Source organism: Stegodyphus dumicola, chromosome 9 (assembly GCF_044657685.1).
Source record: "Stegodyphus dumicola isolate Sdum_Otavi_A_Nest chromosome 9, ASM4465768v1".
NCBI lineage: Eukaryota > Metazoa > Arthropoda > Arachnida > Araneae > Eresidae > Stegodyphus > Stegodyphus dumicola.
This window is the reverse complement of record NC_140776.1, coordinates 100,176,122-100,192,655: the sequence shown is the minus strand read 5'-3', so window position 1 is coordinate 100,192,655 and position 16,534 is coordinate 100,176,122. Positions and strand designations below refer to the sequence as shown.

The 16,534-nt window shown below is 32.0% G+C and overlaps 1 protein-coding gene across 3 annotated transcripts in view; it reads left to right on the top strand.

Annotated features, from left to right (window-relative positions):
• Positions 1-16,534, top strand: part of LOC118204829 (WD repeat-containing protein 76-like) — a 128,152-nt gene that overhangs the window by 95,900 nt on the left and 15,718 nt on the right. For all 3 annotated transcript variants that reach the window (XM_085823810.1, XM_085823808.1, XM_085823809.1), the window contains 2 exons: positions 686-829; positions 12,785-12,838. In XM_085823810.1, the coding sequence (XP_085679936.1) occupies positions 686-829; positions 12,785-12,838 (198 nt within the window). The remainder of the gene's footprint in view (positions 1-685; positions 830-12,784; positions 12,839-16,534) is intronic.

The window sequence follows — 16,534 nt, the reverse complement described above, 5'->3', positions numbered from 1 at the left end:
AAAATTTCGTTTGACAAGTTAGTTGGTATTCTCGACACAGCAATGACAGGACTTGAACAGTGGAACTTTGTAACTGAACAAGAAATGATATCTGTTTATAGAATTAAAGAGAAAGTATAAGTGCAAAAAATGAAGCAACTTAAACAACTTACATTGATAGAAATGTTTACTAAGGTAAACAAATAAATGTTAAGGTGTTTTTTTTTTTTTTTTTTTTTTGTAAATTTTGATACCCTTTAGATCACAATTGCTCTTTATTTCATAAATTACAGTTTCATATTTTTAATTGTATTATTTCTGCATGTCATCTTACCAGATTTAAATTGATGATCTATAATCTGGAAAACCCTTTAATCCGGAATCGCCGATCCCCACGAGTCCGGATTACGGACTTTGTACTGTACTGGTGATTATTATTACTCCCCCATTTTTAGTGAGTATTATTTTTCATCGCTATATTAGCATTATCTTGTTAAGTGAATAGTTCAATAAATATATCTTCATATAATTTCTGTAACTTATATATTTTCATGACTTATTAATGTTTTCAACGTATTTGTTGAAAGAGAATAAAAATGTAGGTTCTCTTTCGTGTATAGATTTTATATTTCATGTATTTTTGTAGCTGCCTGATTTTTTATTTTCTGAACTGCTGATATAACTAACACCCTGCTAAATTTTTTAGGACTGTTAGTGTATGGGACTTGCGAAAGTTGCAGAGAAAACCTGTGGCTAGTATAACTCATCCCAAGAACACTACAATTTCAGCTTATTTCTCACCTGTAACAGGGAATTCCATACTTACAACATTTTGTGATCATTCATTATGGTAATTTGAAGAAGGTTTATTTTAAAAGTTAAATGTGTGTGCATGTTTCTGGTTTTCCTTTCCTTTCTTTTTCTTACCTACGTACCTACCCAAAAATTCTTTTAATTTTTTTTTCTTTTGATTTATGGTTTTAAAAAAAGCACTGTTTTCTGCTCCACTTTATATTGCCCAAATAAAAATAGTTTTTTTAAGTATTAAAGAAAGGCCTTAAATTTTCAAAAGAAAAGAAGGCTATTATTAAGTAATTTAAGCTATTAATTCTGTTTTTGATGTACTTCTTAGATAATGAGCAGCACTAAATATTTGAATTAAGCAAAAATAACAAGTTTTGAAATAATGCATACGAGATGTGTGTGTGTATATATATATATGTGTGTGTGTAAGATAAAAATATATAAATCAAAATTATAACTTAAATCAGCAAGAGTCCCTTATTTCTTCATTTTATTTCGCATATCTCTTCTGCCCTAAAAGTAGGAATTGTTTATATAAAATTATTCTGGACTCTGTCTTTTGTCTCTGTTTTTCTGAATGCGCACTTATGTTCTTTCCTTTTCCTACTTCACTTGCTGCTGCTAACTATGCATCATTTGCTAATCTTATTAAATCATTATCTAAAAGTGTGAATACCTATACAATGTTGTGGATATTGCACCGATAACGATGGTTTGTGAACCTGACTTGCTTCTCAAGGCTTGCTGTATTACAAAATAAAACTGCAGTACAAAGTCCAAAATCCAAACGTCCATTATCCGGAATGATCTAGAATCCGGACCTTAAAGCCACAAACTTTTTTTTTTTTATTAATCTTTCCGCATGCATTTGATTTTTATTTTCATAATAAAACATGTGGAGATAGATTTTCACTTAAAAATTCCGATTCTTAATTTCACTTAGGCACTAAATAAAGTACCTTGTTATGGAAAAACAATCATGTAAGCATAATTTTGTGAAATTAATAATTTGGTTCTGTAGCTAAGTATCTGCTTGGCATACATCTCAAACCGAAACATTCACCTATTTTATATCCCTGACACCGACCTGGCGAGTTATTATTATATTTTTGCTTTCATCACCGCATGTTTAACAATACATGACAGCTTCAGTAATAACTCATGCTGTGATGCCTAAACTTTTTTATATTAGTAATTCAATAACAAGAGTATGGCAACCTTTTATGCTAACACTACGCTTGGCGATGATTCTAGATTTTTAAATGCTTTAAAAAATGTTGACGAGGAAAAATTCAACAAAAATTTCTTTTCATATGGTAAAAATATATTTTGTTAATGAAACTCATAGGCCAAAAGATTACATTTAGTGCTATTTTAATTAAGAATAACTGATATGTTATTTACCGTAAACTCAGAAGCGGGGGCAGAGTATGTCGGCACCACACGGCAGAATTTAGGGAAGGCGAAATTTTTAGAATTTGGGAAAACACCGAGCGGCAAAATTAAGGGATAAGAAGTTTTTTTATGATTTAGGGAAAGCAATGGTATGCAAATTTTAGGTGCGGTGAAAATTTAGAACTTAGGAAGGCGCTTTGTAGCAGAATTTAGGATCCGTAGAGACTGTACTATGCGGTCTTTAGCGCCGGCCCTAGATAAAGCGTTAAGTATATGTGGGAGTTTATTTATTCAGTACTTGGATTAGTTTTAAGCATATGCAAGAAATAAACATAGGTATAGTAAATAACTAAACTAATACAATTCAGGCTTAATTCAGTACGCAATAGGAGCAAGACAAAATTTAGCGTTGGTTTGTAGCACCCCGTGTTTTCCTTTCTTTATAATTTACGACTTGACTGCAAATGATCATCATTCACATCTCTACGCCCCACTATCGGTCAATCAGTAAGACTGCTAAAAACGATCATTTGATACCATGCCTGGTTGCACTTGGATTTTCCAATGACTTTTTAAGGGAGAATGTGTCTTACTGATTTTGCATATTCGCACAATGAATAACAGACATTATTCCTTAAAAAGTACTCCATGAAACATCCCTCCTCAGATAACCATACTGTATTTTGCCTTAATTTAAAGAATTCACTTGTAAAATCTATCAACCTAATCGCTGGGAGCCAAATCTAAGAACTGTCAATGCTTGACGCCTTTGTTCTTCCTCTACTAATTCCAAGAAGGGCACAGACTATTTAGCGAGTCAAAAAATATTATTATAAAATTTTTAAAAAGGAAAACTTGAAGTTCTCTGATGAATACTGAATTAATAAATTATGGCAAAGCTCATGAGGATTACCTCCTGGAGTGAGGATGTTTCCGCAGAGGAGTTTCTGAGGGAAATTGTCACGTACTTAATATAACAGATAGCAATAACCTTTCTCAACAACCCCTGGCAACAACAGTTATAGATGGAAAAAGTTGCCCAGGAGAATTAATTTATCTTTCGGAGGGGAAAAAATAATTATCCAGTATAAATCTCAAATACAAATGACTGCCAAATCCATGCGACGGAAAGATCACTAATTGTTGTCATGCTTACAAATGGGAAAAAATTAAATTGCACTGTAGAGGCTAATGCTTAGTGAGTAATTTCTTTGGAAATGTAGTTTCAGTTCCACATGTTTTGAATTATACAAGTTTTAAGATTAAAGGTTCATTTTTCTAAGGATGCGATTTTTCTTTATATTTAAAAAGGAATTAAGTTACTTTTTATTTTAAGGTGTATAATATTTGTACATGTTAATGACAGAACGTTTCATTTAATGCACATTGGTGTCTCAGAAAGGACCCAATTTAAAATGTAATAATGGAAGCACAGTGCCCCATTTCCCTCGCACATTCTTAATTTTGATATGATACATGCAAAAATCTAAAATTTGATCATTTTCAACGTTGGACCTTTTATGCTAAAACAAAGGATCAACTCAAGCGGTTCTCATGGTTTTCAATGCTATTAGTCTATTAACTTCGGAAAAGACCAATATATTTTAATTGCTGTTGTCCTGTAGGAGAATTTAAGGTATCTGGGGAAATGAGTTTCGTTAGACCCATTTCTGCATGTTGTTGCTGCTTGTTTAGAGATCTAAGATTATCCTGATCTAAGGTCATATCTGTACTTCTGGCATCAGCTACTGGGAGCTATAACCAGTACATTAAATATTATACTATTATACCATAGGGGATAGGCCAATAAAATTTTATAAGTAATAAAGGTGCATGTTTTTAAATACAGGACACTCGAAGGAGAGATCAATAACATGAGTCAACTCAGTAGATAGCAATATATAATGCCAATAATCTATAGAATATCATGGCGCAGCAGATAAGCAGCTTCATCAATGGCGGCTTGAGGCGAAATGAAAGAGTCTTAGCAACAGGGCGAGGAAGTAATATTCGTGACAAGGGAGAGCGTCACCCAATTTTTAATTAATACTTGTTAACATTTAATTAGTTTAAAAACACATTCCGTCAAACATTGATTGTTAAATACTTGCTTTATTCAGAAACATTATCGTCAACATTACTGCTCAAAAAACATTACCGTTCAAATTATTATCGTTCTGATAAAAACTGTTGTTGCCAATCGGGAAAATACATTTTAAATAAAATTAATACATTGCGTTTACATTCGGGCATCCTGACTTAGTTACGACCTCGGAACATTAAGAACTTATATTTAAAAAAATTAAATCTGTAATATTAATGTTTATAGATCTAAAGTCTTTAGCTGTCATCTAGATTCACCGTCGTTTTCTATTCTTTTTCCGTGTCCTAGTTTTAGTAATATGCGGCATGTTGTTATCATTATCCCCAGTAACACTAATGTCATCACCATTATCATCGTCTTCTTCTGATTCAGCTTGACACTGCCATAACTTTAATTGGCTCACATGAGCTGTCGTACTAAAGAAATGTCCTTTCACCTTCTCTTCTAATTGAATCACTCTATAGGTATCACTTGGTAAAACTTCTGTAACTACCAAAGGTCCTCGATACTTTTGTTGTGTTTTGGTTGATTCTCCAGTTGATTTAGGTACTCTTCTCATAACTACTATTTCTCCTCGTTCGAATGTTAAAGAATTACTTTTCTTCTTGTCATAATTTGCTTTCATTTTCATCTGCATATCTTCAATTCTCTTTCTAGCTTCATTCTGTAAGATTACTGGATTCTCCCATTCATATGCGTCTTCATCTGTAATCATCCTCATCAATCCGTCGTTAAATTTTGGTGAATAACCATGAAGCATTTCGAAAGGAGTTTTATTTGTAGTCTTATTTATCATATTGTTTAGGTTTCTTTCGCCTTCCTTAATCTTTTTGTTCCAGTCTCTCTGATTCGGATTTTCCATACTCGTTTTAATCGTAGCCAAAATTGTTCGATTTGCTCTTTCCACCATTCCATTACCACTTGGATGCTGAGTTGAATTGAGTGTATGACTGATTCCATTATTTTAACAGTACTCTCGAAATTCCTTCGCTGTGAAACATGTTCCTCTATCGCTGATAATTTTTCTGGTAACCCAAAATCATCTACAAAACTCTTCAATGCAACTAACACATACTTGGTTGCAGTACTTTTCATAGGATATAAGCGTGTAAATCTCGTAAAATTATCAATTATTACAAATAATTCTGCATTTCCTCTTGAACTTTTTACGAATGGTCCTAAATGATCTATATGTATAATTGCAAAAGGTCTTCTACCAGGTCTAATTGGATGCAGTACTCCTTGTTTCTTACCACTAGGCATTTTATTTACTAGGCATTCGAAACACATCGAAATGTGACGCATAACATATCGTTTCATTCCTTTAAACCAGTATGATTCCTTGATTTTGGCAACAGTTCTGTCTGCTGAAAAATGTCCCAAAAGATCGTGAAATTTTACTACAATACCTTTTCTCATCGATTTAGGTATGACATATAACAATTTCTCCTTTTCCTGGTCTTTCACTTTACGAAACAATCGATTATTCTTCAAGAGGTAATTTTCAGTTACATATTTCTCTGCATTCGTTCTATCATTTATCTTTTTCTTTAAAATGTCTATTAATTTGCGTAATTCTGGATCTGAATGCTGAATCATAAATATTTGTTCATCTATCGTTAGCGTTAAACAAACTTCCAAGTAGTTTTCAATTATAGAGTCTAAAGTTTCTTCTGGCTGATCAACTGGCGATCGGCTCAATGCATCTATGTTACTCATTCTTTTGCCTTGCCTGTGCTTTATTTCAAGATTGTATTCCTGGATCAGATTACTCCACCTTGCTATCTGAGGATTTGAAGTTTTCTTCGTGTTTAAATAAACTAAAGCTTGGCAGTCTGTAATTACCGTAAATTGGATTCCAATTAAAAATTGTCGAAGTCGTGTCAAAGTCCAAACTATAGCCATTAATTCTAATTTGCTTGAATGATAATTCTTTTCTGTTTCTGTTGTTCCTTTACTTACACAATAAACTAAATGCCACTTTCTATCTTCACCTTCTTGCAACAGCATTCCTGCCAGTCCTTTGTTGCTCGCGTCTGTGTGCACTTCAGTCTCTGTTTCGGGATTATATAATCCTAGTATTGGTTCATTAGTTAAATGATCCTTTAAAGTACTGAATGCTTCTTGCTGATCTTCGTTCCAACGAAATGTTTCATCCTTCCTCGTCAGTCTCGTTAGCGGCTCAGCTCTGCGTATTTCGGTACAAACCTTCTAAAGAAACTTGTAAGACCTAAAAATTGTTTAATTTCATGTTCATTGGTTGGTTTAGGAAAGTTTAATATGGCTCGTACTTTTCTTGGTCCAGGTTGCATACTATTTGATTTTATTAGAAATCCCAAATACTCAACTTCATCTTTTCCAAATTCGCATTTTCTCAGTTTCAATGTCAGCATTGCTTCTCTCAATCTGTTAAACACTTTCCTAAGTTTTTCCATCATTTCTTCCCAAGATTTAGCCGGAATTAATATGTCGTCCAAATAGCACAATACTTCTTTATTAAGCAACGGACCTAAAACTTGATTCATAAGTCTCTGAAATTCTGCAGGTGCATTAGCTAACCCAAAGATCATACGTTCAAATTGACCAGTATCATCTGGAGTGATGAAAGCTGTTTTCAGTTTCGCTTCTTCAGTTAAAGGAATCTGCAAATATCCATGAGCTAAGTCCAATGTAGTGAAAACTTTACACTCACTAAGACATTCAAGAAGATCATCTATCCTAGGGAGTGGAAATTTATCTTTAACAGTTTGCAAATTCAACTTTCTATAATCTATCACTAATCGTAATTCACCTGTTTTTTTTCTTTACGAGTAAAACTGGACTAGCATACGGAGATCTTGTTTCAGTAACAATTCCATATTTCTTCCATTCATTTATTATCTTCTCTATAGAAGCACGCTCTTCGGCATTGGTTTTATACGACTTCATGCAAATAGGCTTACTCCCTTCAATTTCTTTAATATCCATTTTTGTTAAGTTTGTACACCCTAATTCCTCCATATTTAATGCAAAACAATCTCGATACTCATTTATCAAATCTAAAACTTCCTGTTTTCTCTCTGGCGTAATATTGTTATTAACTTTAATTTCTTCTAAAGTAATTGGTCTCCTAAACTTCTTAATTTCATTTATTATCAGTATTTCCTTTTGACTTGAATTTTCAGTTTTCTGATCTGAACTTGGTTCAACTAATTCTGCTACTTCCGCTCTACCGATACATTGATTCTCTTTCAAAATTAGTTTTCGATCGCTGTAGTTAGTGACTGGTATCACTGTTTCTCCCTGTATTACTTCCAATAATGAGCCTAACTCATCTTCCGATCCACTTATTAAAACATAACCGTTTTTTATTTCATCAGTTTTAACTTTCACGAAATTAACTGTATTACTTTCGATTTGAGTTTCTTGGGAAGCCTTCAGTTTAATTCGCGGAGTGTTGCTATCATTTTGCAACTGTGAAAATGGGCAGTCATTAGCATAGCGTATGTGCAAGGTATTTTCTATCTTGGCGTATGCAATATGCGGTAAATCAATCCATGTTCGACCAACTAATAAGTCGCATGGTTGCGTTTCATCTCCTACAATTAGAACTGTAATGTCCTTTCCTTCCACATTATCAATCTCTAAGTTAACAGTTACTTTTCCCAATGTTCTAGCAGCTGGTTTCTTCTGGTTCCCAAAGCCAAACAATTCTTCCACATCAGGTTTTGGAATAAGATTCAGTCTCTTAGCCGCAGACTGTTTCAATAAACACGAACTAGAACCCGTATCTATGATTGCAGTAATTTCTTCTCCATTATTGATGCGAGCATACTTTAAATATACAGCTGGTGAAACACCTGAATTCTGGTCCACGGATAAATTATTTTTAACATTTGTCAAGTCTGGATTCTTAGACGTACACCTTTTAAAAGTATGACCCTTTTCATTACATTTCCTGCAAATAATTTCTTTTTTAGGCTGAGGACAATCCGTCGCTATATGTCCATAATCATTACAATTGAAGCATTTTGGCTCACCCTTTTCATTGCGGATGCCAGAATTATATTCCCTTTTCCTTTTGTCTGTTTTATAAAATTTATCTCTCAGATTGTATTTATTATCAAAACTGTTTTTAAAACCCACTTTGAAATTACCATCTGTCTGCATGGAATCGTTAACATTTCTTTGTCTTGAATACTGATTATAGGATCCTTCATAAAATTTAGAACCAGATTTGGGCTTAGAATTATTCCTAAAAGTTTTATTTCCTACTTGAAGTACTTTTATCCCTGCCCGAATATTTTCATATTCATCTAGTTTTTCAGCCAAATCTTCAGGATTAATGAATTTAGACCAGTCATCAATGAAATGGTCTCGGATAGCAGCGGGGACCCTCTTCTTTAATTGATGAGTAATAATAAGTTGTTTTAAAGAGTCAAAATCTGTTACATTTAATCCAGCAAGCCACTCTTCAAAATAATTTTTTAATTCAAACGTGAAGTCCTTCCACGTATTACGCAATGTTTTAATATGATCAACGAACTTTTGCCGAAACTGTTCAAGGCTTAACTTAAATTTTCTCAGTAGCAGTTGCTTAACGTGCTTATAGTCGTTAGCTTTTTCTTCTGATTCACGGGCAATTAATTGAGTTATTTCATAAGGCAATAGACCCAACAGCGGGAGAAACCCAGTTTTGTTCTTCTAACCCAATACGTCGTGCCTGTCTCTCAAATAAAACTAGATAAAAACTTATATCACCTTCATTCAAATCATACTTATGCATTAATTTACTCATATCACAAATATTACTTCTACTAACATTAGAAGGAACAGAATCATTTACATTACTACTTCTGATTTCCGCTTCTATTTTCAATTTTTCAAGTTCAAATGCTCATTGCTTATCTTTTTCTTTTTCTAAAATTTCTAACTTTTCCCTGTCTAAACGATCATTTATAATTCTATCTAGCATTTGTTTAGTAAAGTCTTCGTTATAATTCTTACTATTCAAAATCATATCTCTTAAGCCTACAATTTTAATATCAGAAGGGACATCTACATCAAGTTCCAAAGCAAGTTATTTTAAATCACATTTTTTGCCTCTTGCCAAATAAGCCATCTTCAATTTTCAAATACTAATACAATAATTATACTTAAGTTCTTTCCGTTTAATACTTAGACATAACATAAACAGTTTATAAATTCACGTACCTTTCTACTTTCAGTTTTGGTGAGCTTCCGCATTCAGTTTAGGCTTAGCGTACATTAAGGCAATACGTTGTTAAATCTAGATAATAATTCTAGTTTATCCCACTTCTGAAATGTTAGCATTTAATTAGTTTATTAAAAACACATTCCGTCAAACATTAATTGTTAAATACTTGCTTTATTCAGAAACATTACCGTCAACATTACTGCTCAAAAAACATTACCGTTCAAATTATTATCGTTCTGAAAAAAAACTGTTGTTGCCAATCGAGAAAATACATTTTAAATAAAATTAATACGTTGTGTTTACATGCTGGAGCCTCAATTTCCGTGATTCAACCATTATGGCCAATCTTCCTAGAGGTTGTTTGGCCGTATTTTCCTGCAACGAAAAATATCTAACGGAAACGTGGACATACATTTTTTAACTCATTCGTCTGCAATTTAAGAAAATATCAATGTTGCCAAAATATTAAAATTTAATATTATATTTTATAAACAAATACTATCAGATTTGGGGATAAATCTGTACAGCTCCCATTGTAAGAAGAGCCGTGATGCAGACATTTCTGTACTACAAACAAGTAGCCCTCTCTGTCATTAAAATGGCCCTAGAAAAATTCCTACCAAAATTACATTATGCAAATATGGAAGGGGATATATCTTATTGGCTTATATATAATTTTGAAAGGGAATACCAAAACGTAGGTGAGCAGTGAAAAACCTTAATCTAATTTAGATCTGCTGAATAATCATGTACATAGTCCTGCCTTTTTTACTTCCTTGTTCGAAGTAAAAGAAGTATTGTAATCACTAAAAATTCCGGGTATCGTATTTCAATGAAAATATCCATTTTGACCGCTATCGAATGCAATTTAATGATTTTTTGCATGAAATCTGTGCGTAAGGACAGAATAAGGAACTCTTTTTCCCCAAACGAATTTTGAAACTTATTTTAAAATGGATTCAGAAGAGATTTTTTCTTGGTGTCTGTACATACATACGTATGTAAATATCTCGTGTAACTCAAAAAAGAGTAGCCTCAGAATGTTGAAATTTCGTGTATAGGACTGCTAAAATATGTAGTTGTGCACTTCCCTTTTTGGTTGCAGTCGGCCTCACCAAAAGTTATACCTACTCTAGTACTTGGCTCAGTCAGCTCAGTATTTTTTATTCCTATATGTTGGTAAATTGGGCAATTTTTGCTTTAGAAATGCTTAAATTGTGTTGTTCTTATCTTCTAGTTAAGGTTTTTATACATTTAGTTAATCTGTATGCACTAGTTATAGAAATATCAACAATTTAAAAGTTGTGTAAGTGAAGCTAAGCCTAATTTTTGTTTACCATAGCAGCTATATTTGCTTACATTTGAAACTTAGGAGAATTGTGAATTCAGTTTCTGCAAGTTCAATGTCTTTTTGCCGAATGGGACTAAAATTAAAATTTTTGTGCACCAAAAAATCTGCCTTGTTGCCTGCTAGCCAAATTGCATGTTTTTGCATAGAAACTAATTTTAATTGCAATTTTTTTATTGTTTTAACTTTATTTGGTGTTTTATTTATTTATTTATTTACTAGCAGCTTCGCTGCCAGCCTTCGTCTGGCTTTTAAATGTACCGGAAAAATGGCTGAAGGGAACACCAAACATTAAATTTAAAAACTGCATAGAATTTTACTCTGCAGAACAACTTCATAAACGTAAAAGTTATTACGTATAACAAAATTACAATGAAATAAGCAATATCCCTTAATACAAATATTAATTATCCTAATAAATAAATTAACCAACTTCCCTTTGCAAAATCGTAAGAACTCAAATGGTATAAAAGAGGTTAAGAACTTTGTTTCCTAAAAAAATCAATCAAAAGTTTTCAATATCTTAAAAACAGTGAAATGAGCAATAAATAACATAAAAGAATTGAAAAAAAAAAAAAAAATTCTGAAAAGCAAAGTATAATTAATGATATTTTATCTTATATTTTCAAGAGAAAGAAATTACAATGAAATAAGCTATATCCCTTAATACAAATATTAATTACCATAATAAAAAATTAATAAACTTTCTGTTGAAGGAAAAAAATCATGCAAAACTTTTCAATATCTTACAAACAGTGAAATAAGCAAAAAATAACATGAAAGCAACTCAAAAAACATAAAATTCCATGCAGAATTTTACTCTGCAGAAAAACTTTAACAAAAAAAAAAAAAAAAAAAATCAATACAAATATATTATATATATGTATATAAATGACAATGAAATACGCCAATCTCTTAAAAACAGTTACATAAGAAATATGAGGAAAAATTGTTGCCAAACCCATATTTCTAAAAGAATGAAACTAATCATCAAAATGATGTGATTTCATGAAAAATCTATCAACAACAATAAGACGGGAAAATTGTTGCCAAATTCACATTTTTAAAGATGTGAGAAGTGTACTCGGAAGCTTCATTTAAAAAATCTTTTAAAAATACAAAATATTATCATTTTTCCAAAATTCTTTTTGTAAAAGCAGTCGCAATGATGAAAGTTTAACGTGTCCAAAAATCAAAGAAAAATAAACTGTACATTTTTAAAAATAAACTTTTTTAGAAAAAAATCCCGTTGAAAAGGTGTTAAGCTCCCTTTGTTAAATAAATTCGTATTTAATCGATTTATTGAAAAACGAAATTTATTTTAAGTTCAATAAATAGCTAAGTGCCAACGTTTCATGATGATATGAAAATGGAGTGTGTAGAGTAAAATCTCGCTTTCCTATAACCCATTATGTCTCAAAATGACGCGATTTCGTCACAAAACATAAAATAAAAAAAAATTCAAATTCGAATTTCAAAAAAATCGCTTCAAGGTGCACTGGCTCTTGTCTGGATGTACCTATGTATCAAATTTCGTAGCCATGGGTCTATTAGCTTACACTCAGCGCGAACGAAAGACACACACAGACAGACTCTTTATTTTATTATATGTAGAGATTTATTTTCTATATTTTCAATTTTTAATGAAGATATTTTGAGGTTTTACATATTTTTGCCTTCCAACAAACTGAGAACAGTATTAATTGAAAGAGAAATATATCTCTAATGAAATTCAAGGAAATAATTTCAAATGAACTGCAGCAAAAAGTGCATATAAATTTAATATTCCATACAAGGAAGTCGTGGTGTACACATCAAATTTTTTATTTATGTTATTTAAGGGCTTAATTAGATATTGAATAATATTTTCTCCTCCATTCTTGCAATGAATATTGTACTTCTTTGATGAATAAAGTCATGTAAGTGACTATAGTATTTTTGTTTACTTATTTTTCAGCCTTTTTGACAGTTCATACTTAACAGTGAAATTGTGGCTGAAAACGACAGTCAGGTAATATATTCTCTTATACTTTAAAATTATTTTTAGATATATGTGTGTATATAGAATATGTGTTCTTATACAAATACTGATTGGCATTAATTATCAGGTGATTAAATTTCAGTTATATATATAGTGGTGTATATATATATATACCACTGTTGTAACATTTCATAATAACGAGTTGCCATAGCGACAATAAGCTCAGAACAACAATAATTATATTTTTGAGTTTGTATCATCATGATAAGTTTCTTTCCTGTACTTAGATATTTTTAACTGGTAAATAAATAAATATTTAAATACTAATTGAGTCATAATTTGAATACTTATCTCTATCTCCCGAATTGGTGATCCGGATGTGATGGAGACATCATGTTATAATGATGACCAAATGGCAAAAATTGAAACCAGTTAACAACTTTGATGATTGCCAATTCTTAAAAAAGTAAGATCAATAATCTATCTTACAATTTTTAACTGCTCAACTTTTGTATGTTCTTTTGCATTTAATTCTGTTCGGTAAGTTAAAGTCTTTTTTAAATTAAATGCTGCATAACAGCGTAGCTCAAACTATTGCTCTCATATTGCTTTCTGTGCACCTTCATTTTGGGAAAATAACCCAGAATTATGGTTTATGCAATTAGAATCAAATTTGAATTTATCTGATATCACATCAGATCAAACAAGACTTCACTCAGTTGTAGCTGCATTAGATGCAAAAGTTCTGTATTCTGTTCATATGTATCTGATATTGTGTATAATCCTCCGACAACTAGCATGTGTGCTCAACCAAAAGCAAGAATTTTAGACCAGTTTTCTTAATCAGAGAACTCTAAAATGCGCATAAATTTACAAGAATTACAGTTGGGAGATAAAAGACCGTCACAACTTTTATTTGAAATGTGCATTTTATCAGCCGGTAACATAAGCAAGGAAATATTAAAATCTATTTGGCTTCAAAGACTCCCAATTTCAATTCAAAAGATATTATCAGTGTGCAGCGATACATTAGATGGTTTGCCTAAAAAAGCCAATAAAGTTAAATGAGATATCTGGTTACCCACCTGAAACAGCTGTAGTAAGTTGTGATGCACTTTCTCTTCAAACTTCAAAAGATGAAATCATGGCATTGAAAGCAACAGTAGAGCACACATCTCGTAGTAAATTTCAGCAAAGTAGTGAAAGCAGAAAGAGAAATTCTAGGAAATCAAAAGGTCAAAGTCAGTATGTTAAATCACAAACTCACGATTTGTGCCGGTATCATAGCCGTTTTGCTCAAAGCTAAAAAATGCATTTCCCCATGCAAATGGCAGGAAAACTTTCAGGCCCCTCTGTATTAACGGCAGTGGTTGGTAGTCAAGCGCACTGCCACTTATTCATTTTGGATAAAAGTACCAGTTTTTTATTTTTGATTGAAAGCGATGCTGCAGTTAGTTGCATTTAAAAAATTTACAAAATGTAAGATGACTCAAAATTTGATTTTATATGCTGCCAATGGTTCAAAAATATGTAATTATGGCACAAAATGCATCAAACTTGATTTTGGTTTAAGAAGATGATTTCCCTGACATTTCATTATTACAAATGTATCCTAACCTGTCATCAGGGCAGATTTTTTAAATAAATTTAGAAATTGAAAATCCGTTCTTTGGGATTAACTCTCATTCATGACAACGCTTCTTATAATGAAAATTTAAACAAATTTCAGGAATTATTCATAATGTACAACATTTTATCAAAACTAAGGGCCTTCCTGTCTATTCGAAAGTGAGATCTCTATCATCTGAAAAATTCGAAGCTTTAATGGAACAAACATTCATTCGGCCTTCGAAAAGTCCTTACGCTAGTCTTATATATTTTGTCAAAAAACAGAATGATGATTGGACAATTTGTGATCTTCAAGAAATTGAATTCCATTACCTTGCCTGATTGTACCACACTGACTTTGCCACACATGCATGACTTTTCTCAATGTTTAACAAAAAAAAAAATATATATTTTCAGCTAAATAGATCTTGTCAAGGCTTATCATAATATTCCAATACAGCAATCTGATATAGAAATGACAGCGGTAATTACTCCCATTGGATTATATGAGTATACAAACATGACATTTGGATTAAAAAATGCAGCTCAAACATTTCAAAGATTTATTGATCAAGTTTTACGAGGCTGTTATGCTTACCTCGATGATGTACTCATAGCATCAGAAAATGAAAACTCGCACAAAGCCAATTTAGAAAAGGTGTTTGAACAATTGAAGAACTATGGACTTAAAGTTTATTTATCTAAATGCATTTTGGGGCAAACAAAAACTTGATTCGTAGGTTTTCTAGTTTCTTCAGAAAATATATCCCCATTACCAGGAAAGACAAAAGCTCTACCCAAATATCCATTATCTAAGACTGTAAAGGATCTAAGGTGATTTCTTGCAATGCTTAACTTCTACCATTGTTTTATATGAAATGCAGCTGAGACGCAAGCTTGCCTCTATGATTTGGTAAAAGGAAAAATTAAGAAGGGCATGTCAGAACTTACATAGGATGATAAAAACAAAAGATGCATTCAACTTATGCAAACAATTATTATCCAATGCTACTATGTCTACACATCCTGTTCAAAATTCGAAACTTTCATTAGTTACCAATGCTTCAGAAATAGCTATTAGAGCTGTATTACAGCAACATATTGGTGATAAGGTTGAACTCTTAGGATTTTATTCCAGAAAATTAACATCTTCTGAATGGGAGTACGGCACTTACGATAGAGAGCTTTTGGCAATATATTCAGCAGTTAAATTTTTTTGGTACATGGTCAGAGGTCAAGATTTCTTGTTATTCACTAATTGCAGACCTTTGATTTATGCTCTACAACAGATACGTGATAAAGCTACACCTCATCAAATTCATCATTTGGAATTTATATCACAATTGACTGCCAATATGAGATACATTTCTAGAAATAATATTACAGTAGCGAATGCTTTTGAGAGAATTTCAGAAATTCAATTGCCTCAAGTTGATTATGATGAAATGGCCCGCGCTCAGGAACATGATAGCGAGTTGCAAACCCTTCTCAAATCTGATACTGTTCTTGTTTTTAAACAATTAAATTTCCCATTAGCAAATCTTCCAATTTATTGATATATCTTCAAAAACATTCGACATTATGTATTTAAAAAGTTCAGATTTCAAGTTTTTGAAATGTTACACAACTTATCTCATCCAGGAGTAAAAGCAACTACAAACCTAATAAAAACTCGATTTATATGGAAATCACTCAATATTGATATAAAGAACTGGTGCAAAAATTGTATAATGTGACAAAAAAATCTAAAATTCATTGGCACACTAAAAGTCCTCTTGCTACATTTTCATTACCTGATGTTAGGTTCAGCCATATACATATAGATATAATCGACCCACTTTCACCATCAAAAGACTACAGATATATTTTAACTTGTATAGCTAAATTCACTAAGTGGCCGGAAGTATAGTTAAATTCACTAGGTTTTCCAATGCCTAACCAAACTGCTGAAACTGTAGCTGAGACTTTTTACTCTGGGTGAATTGCTAGATTTGAAGTACCTGATACCATAACAACTGATCGTGATACCTGATACCAACTTCGAAAGTGAATTGTTTAGATTACTCACAAAACAAGAACTACTGCCTTTCATCCAAATTGTACCAGTATTGCATTGAC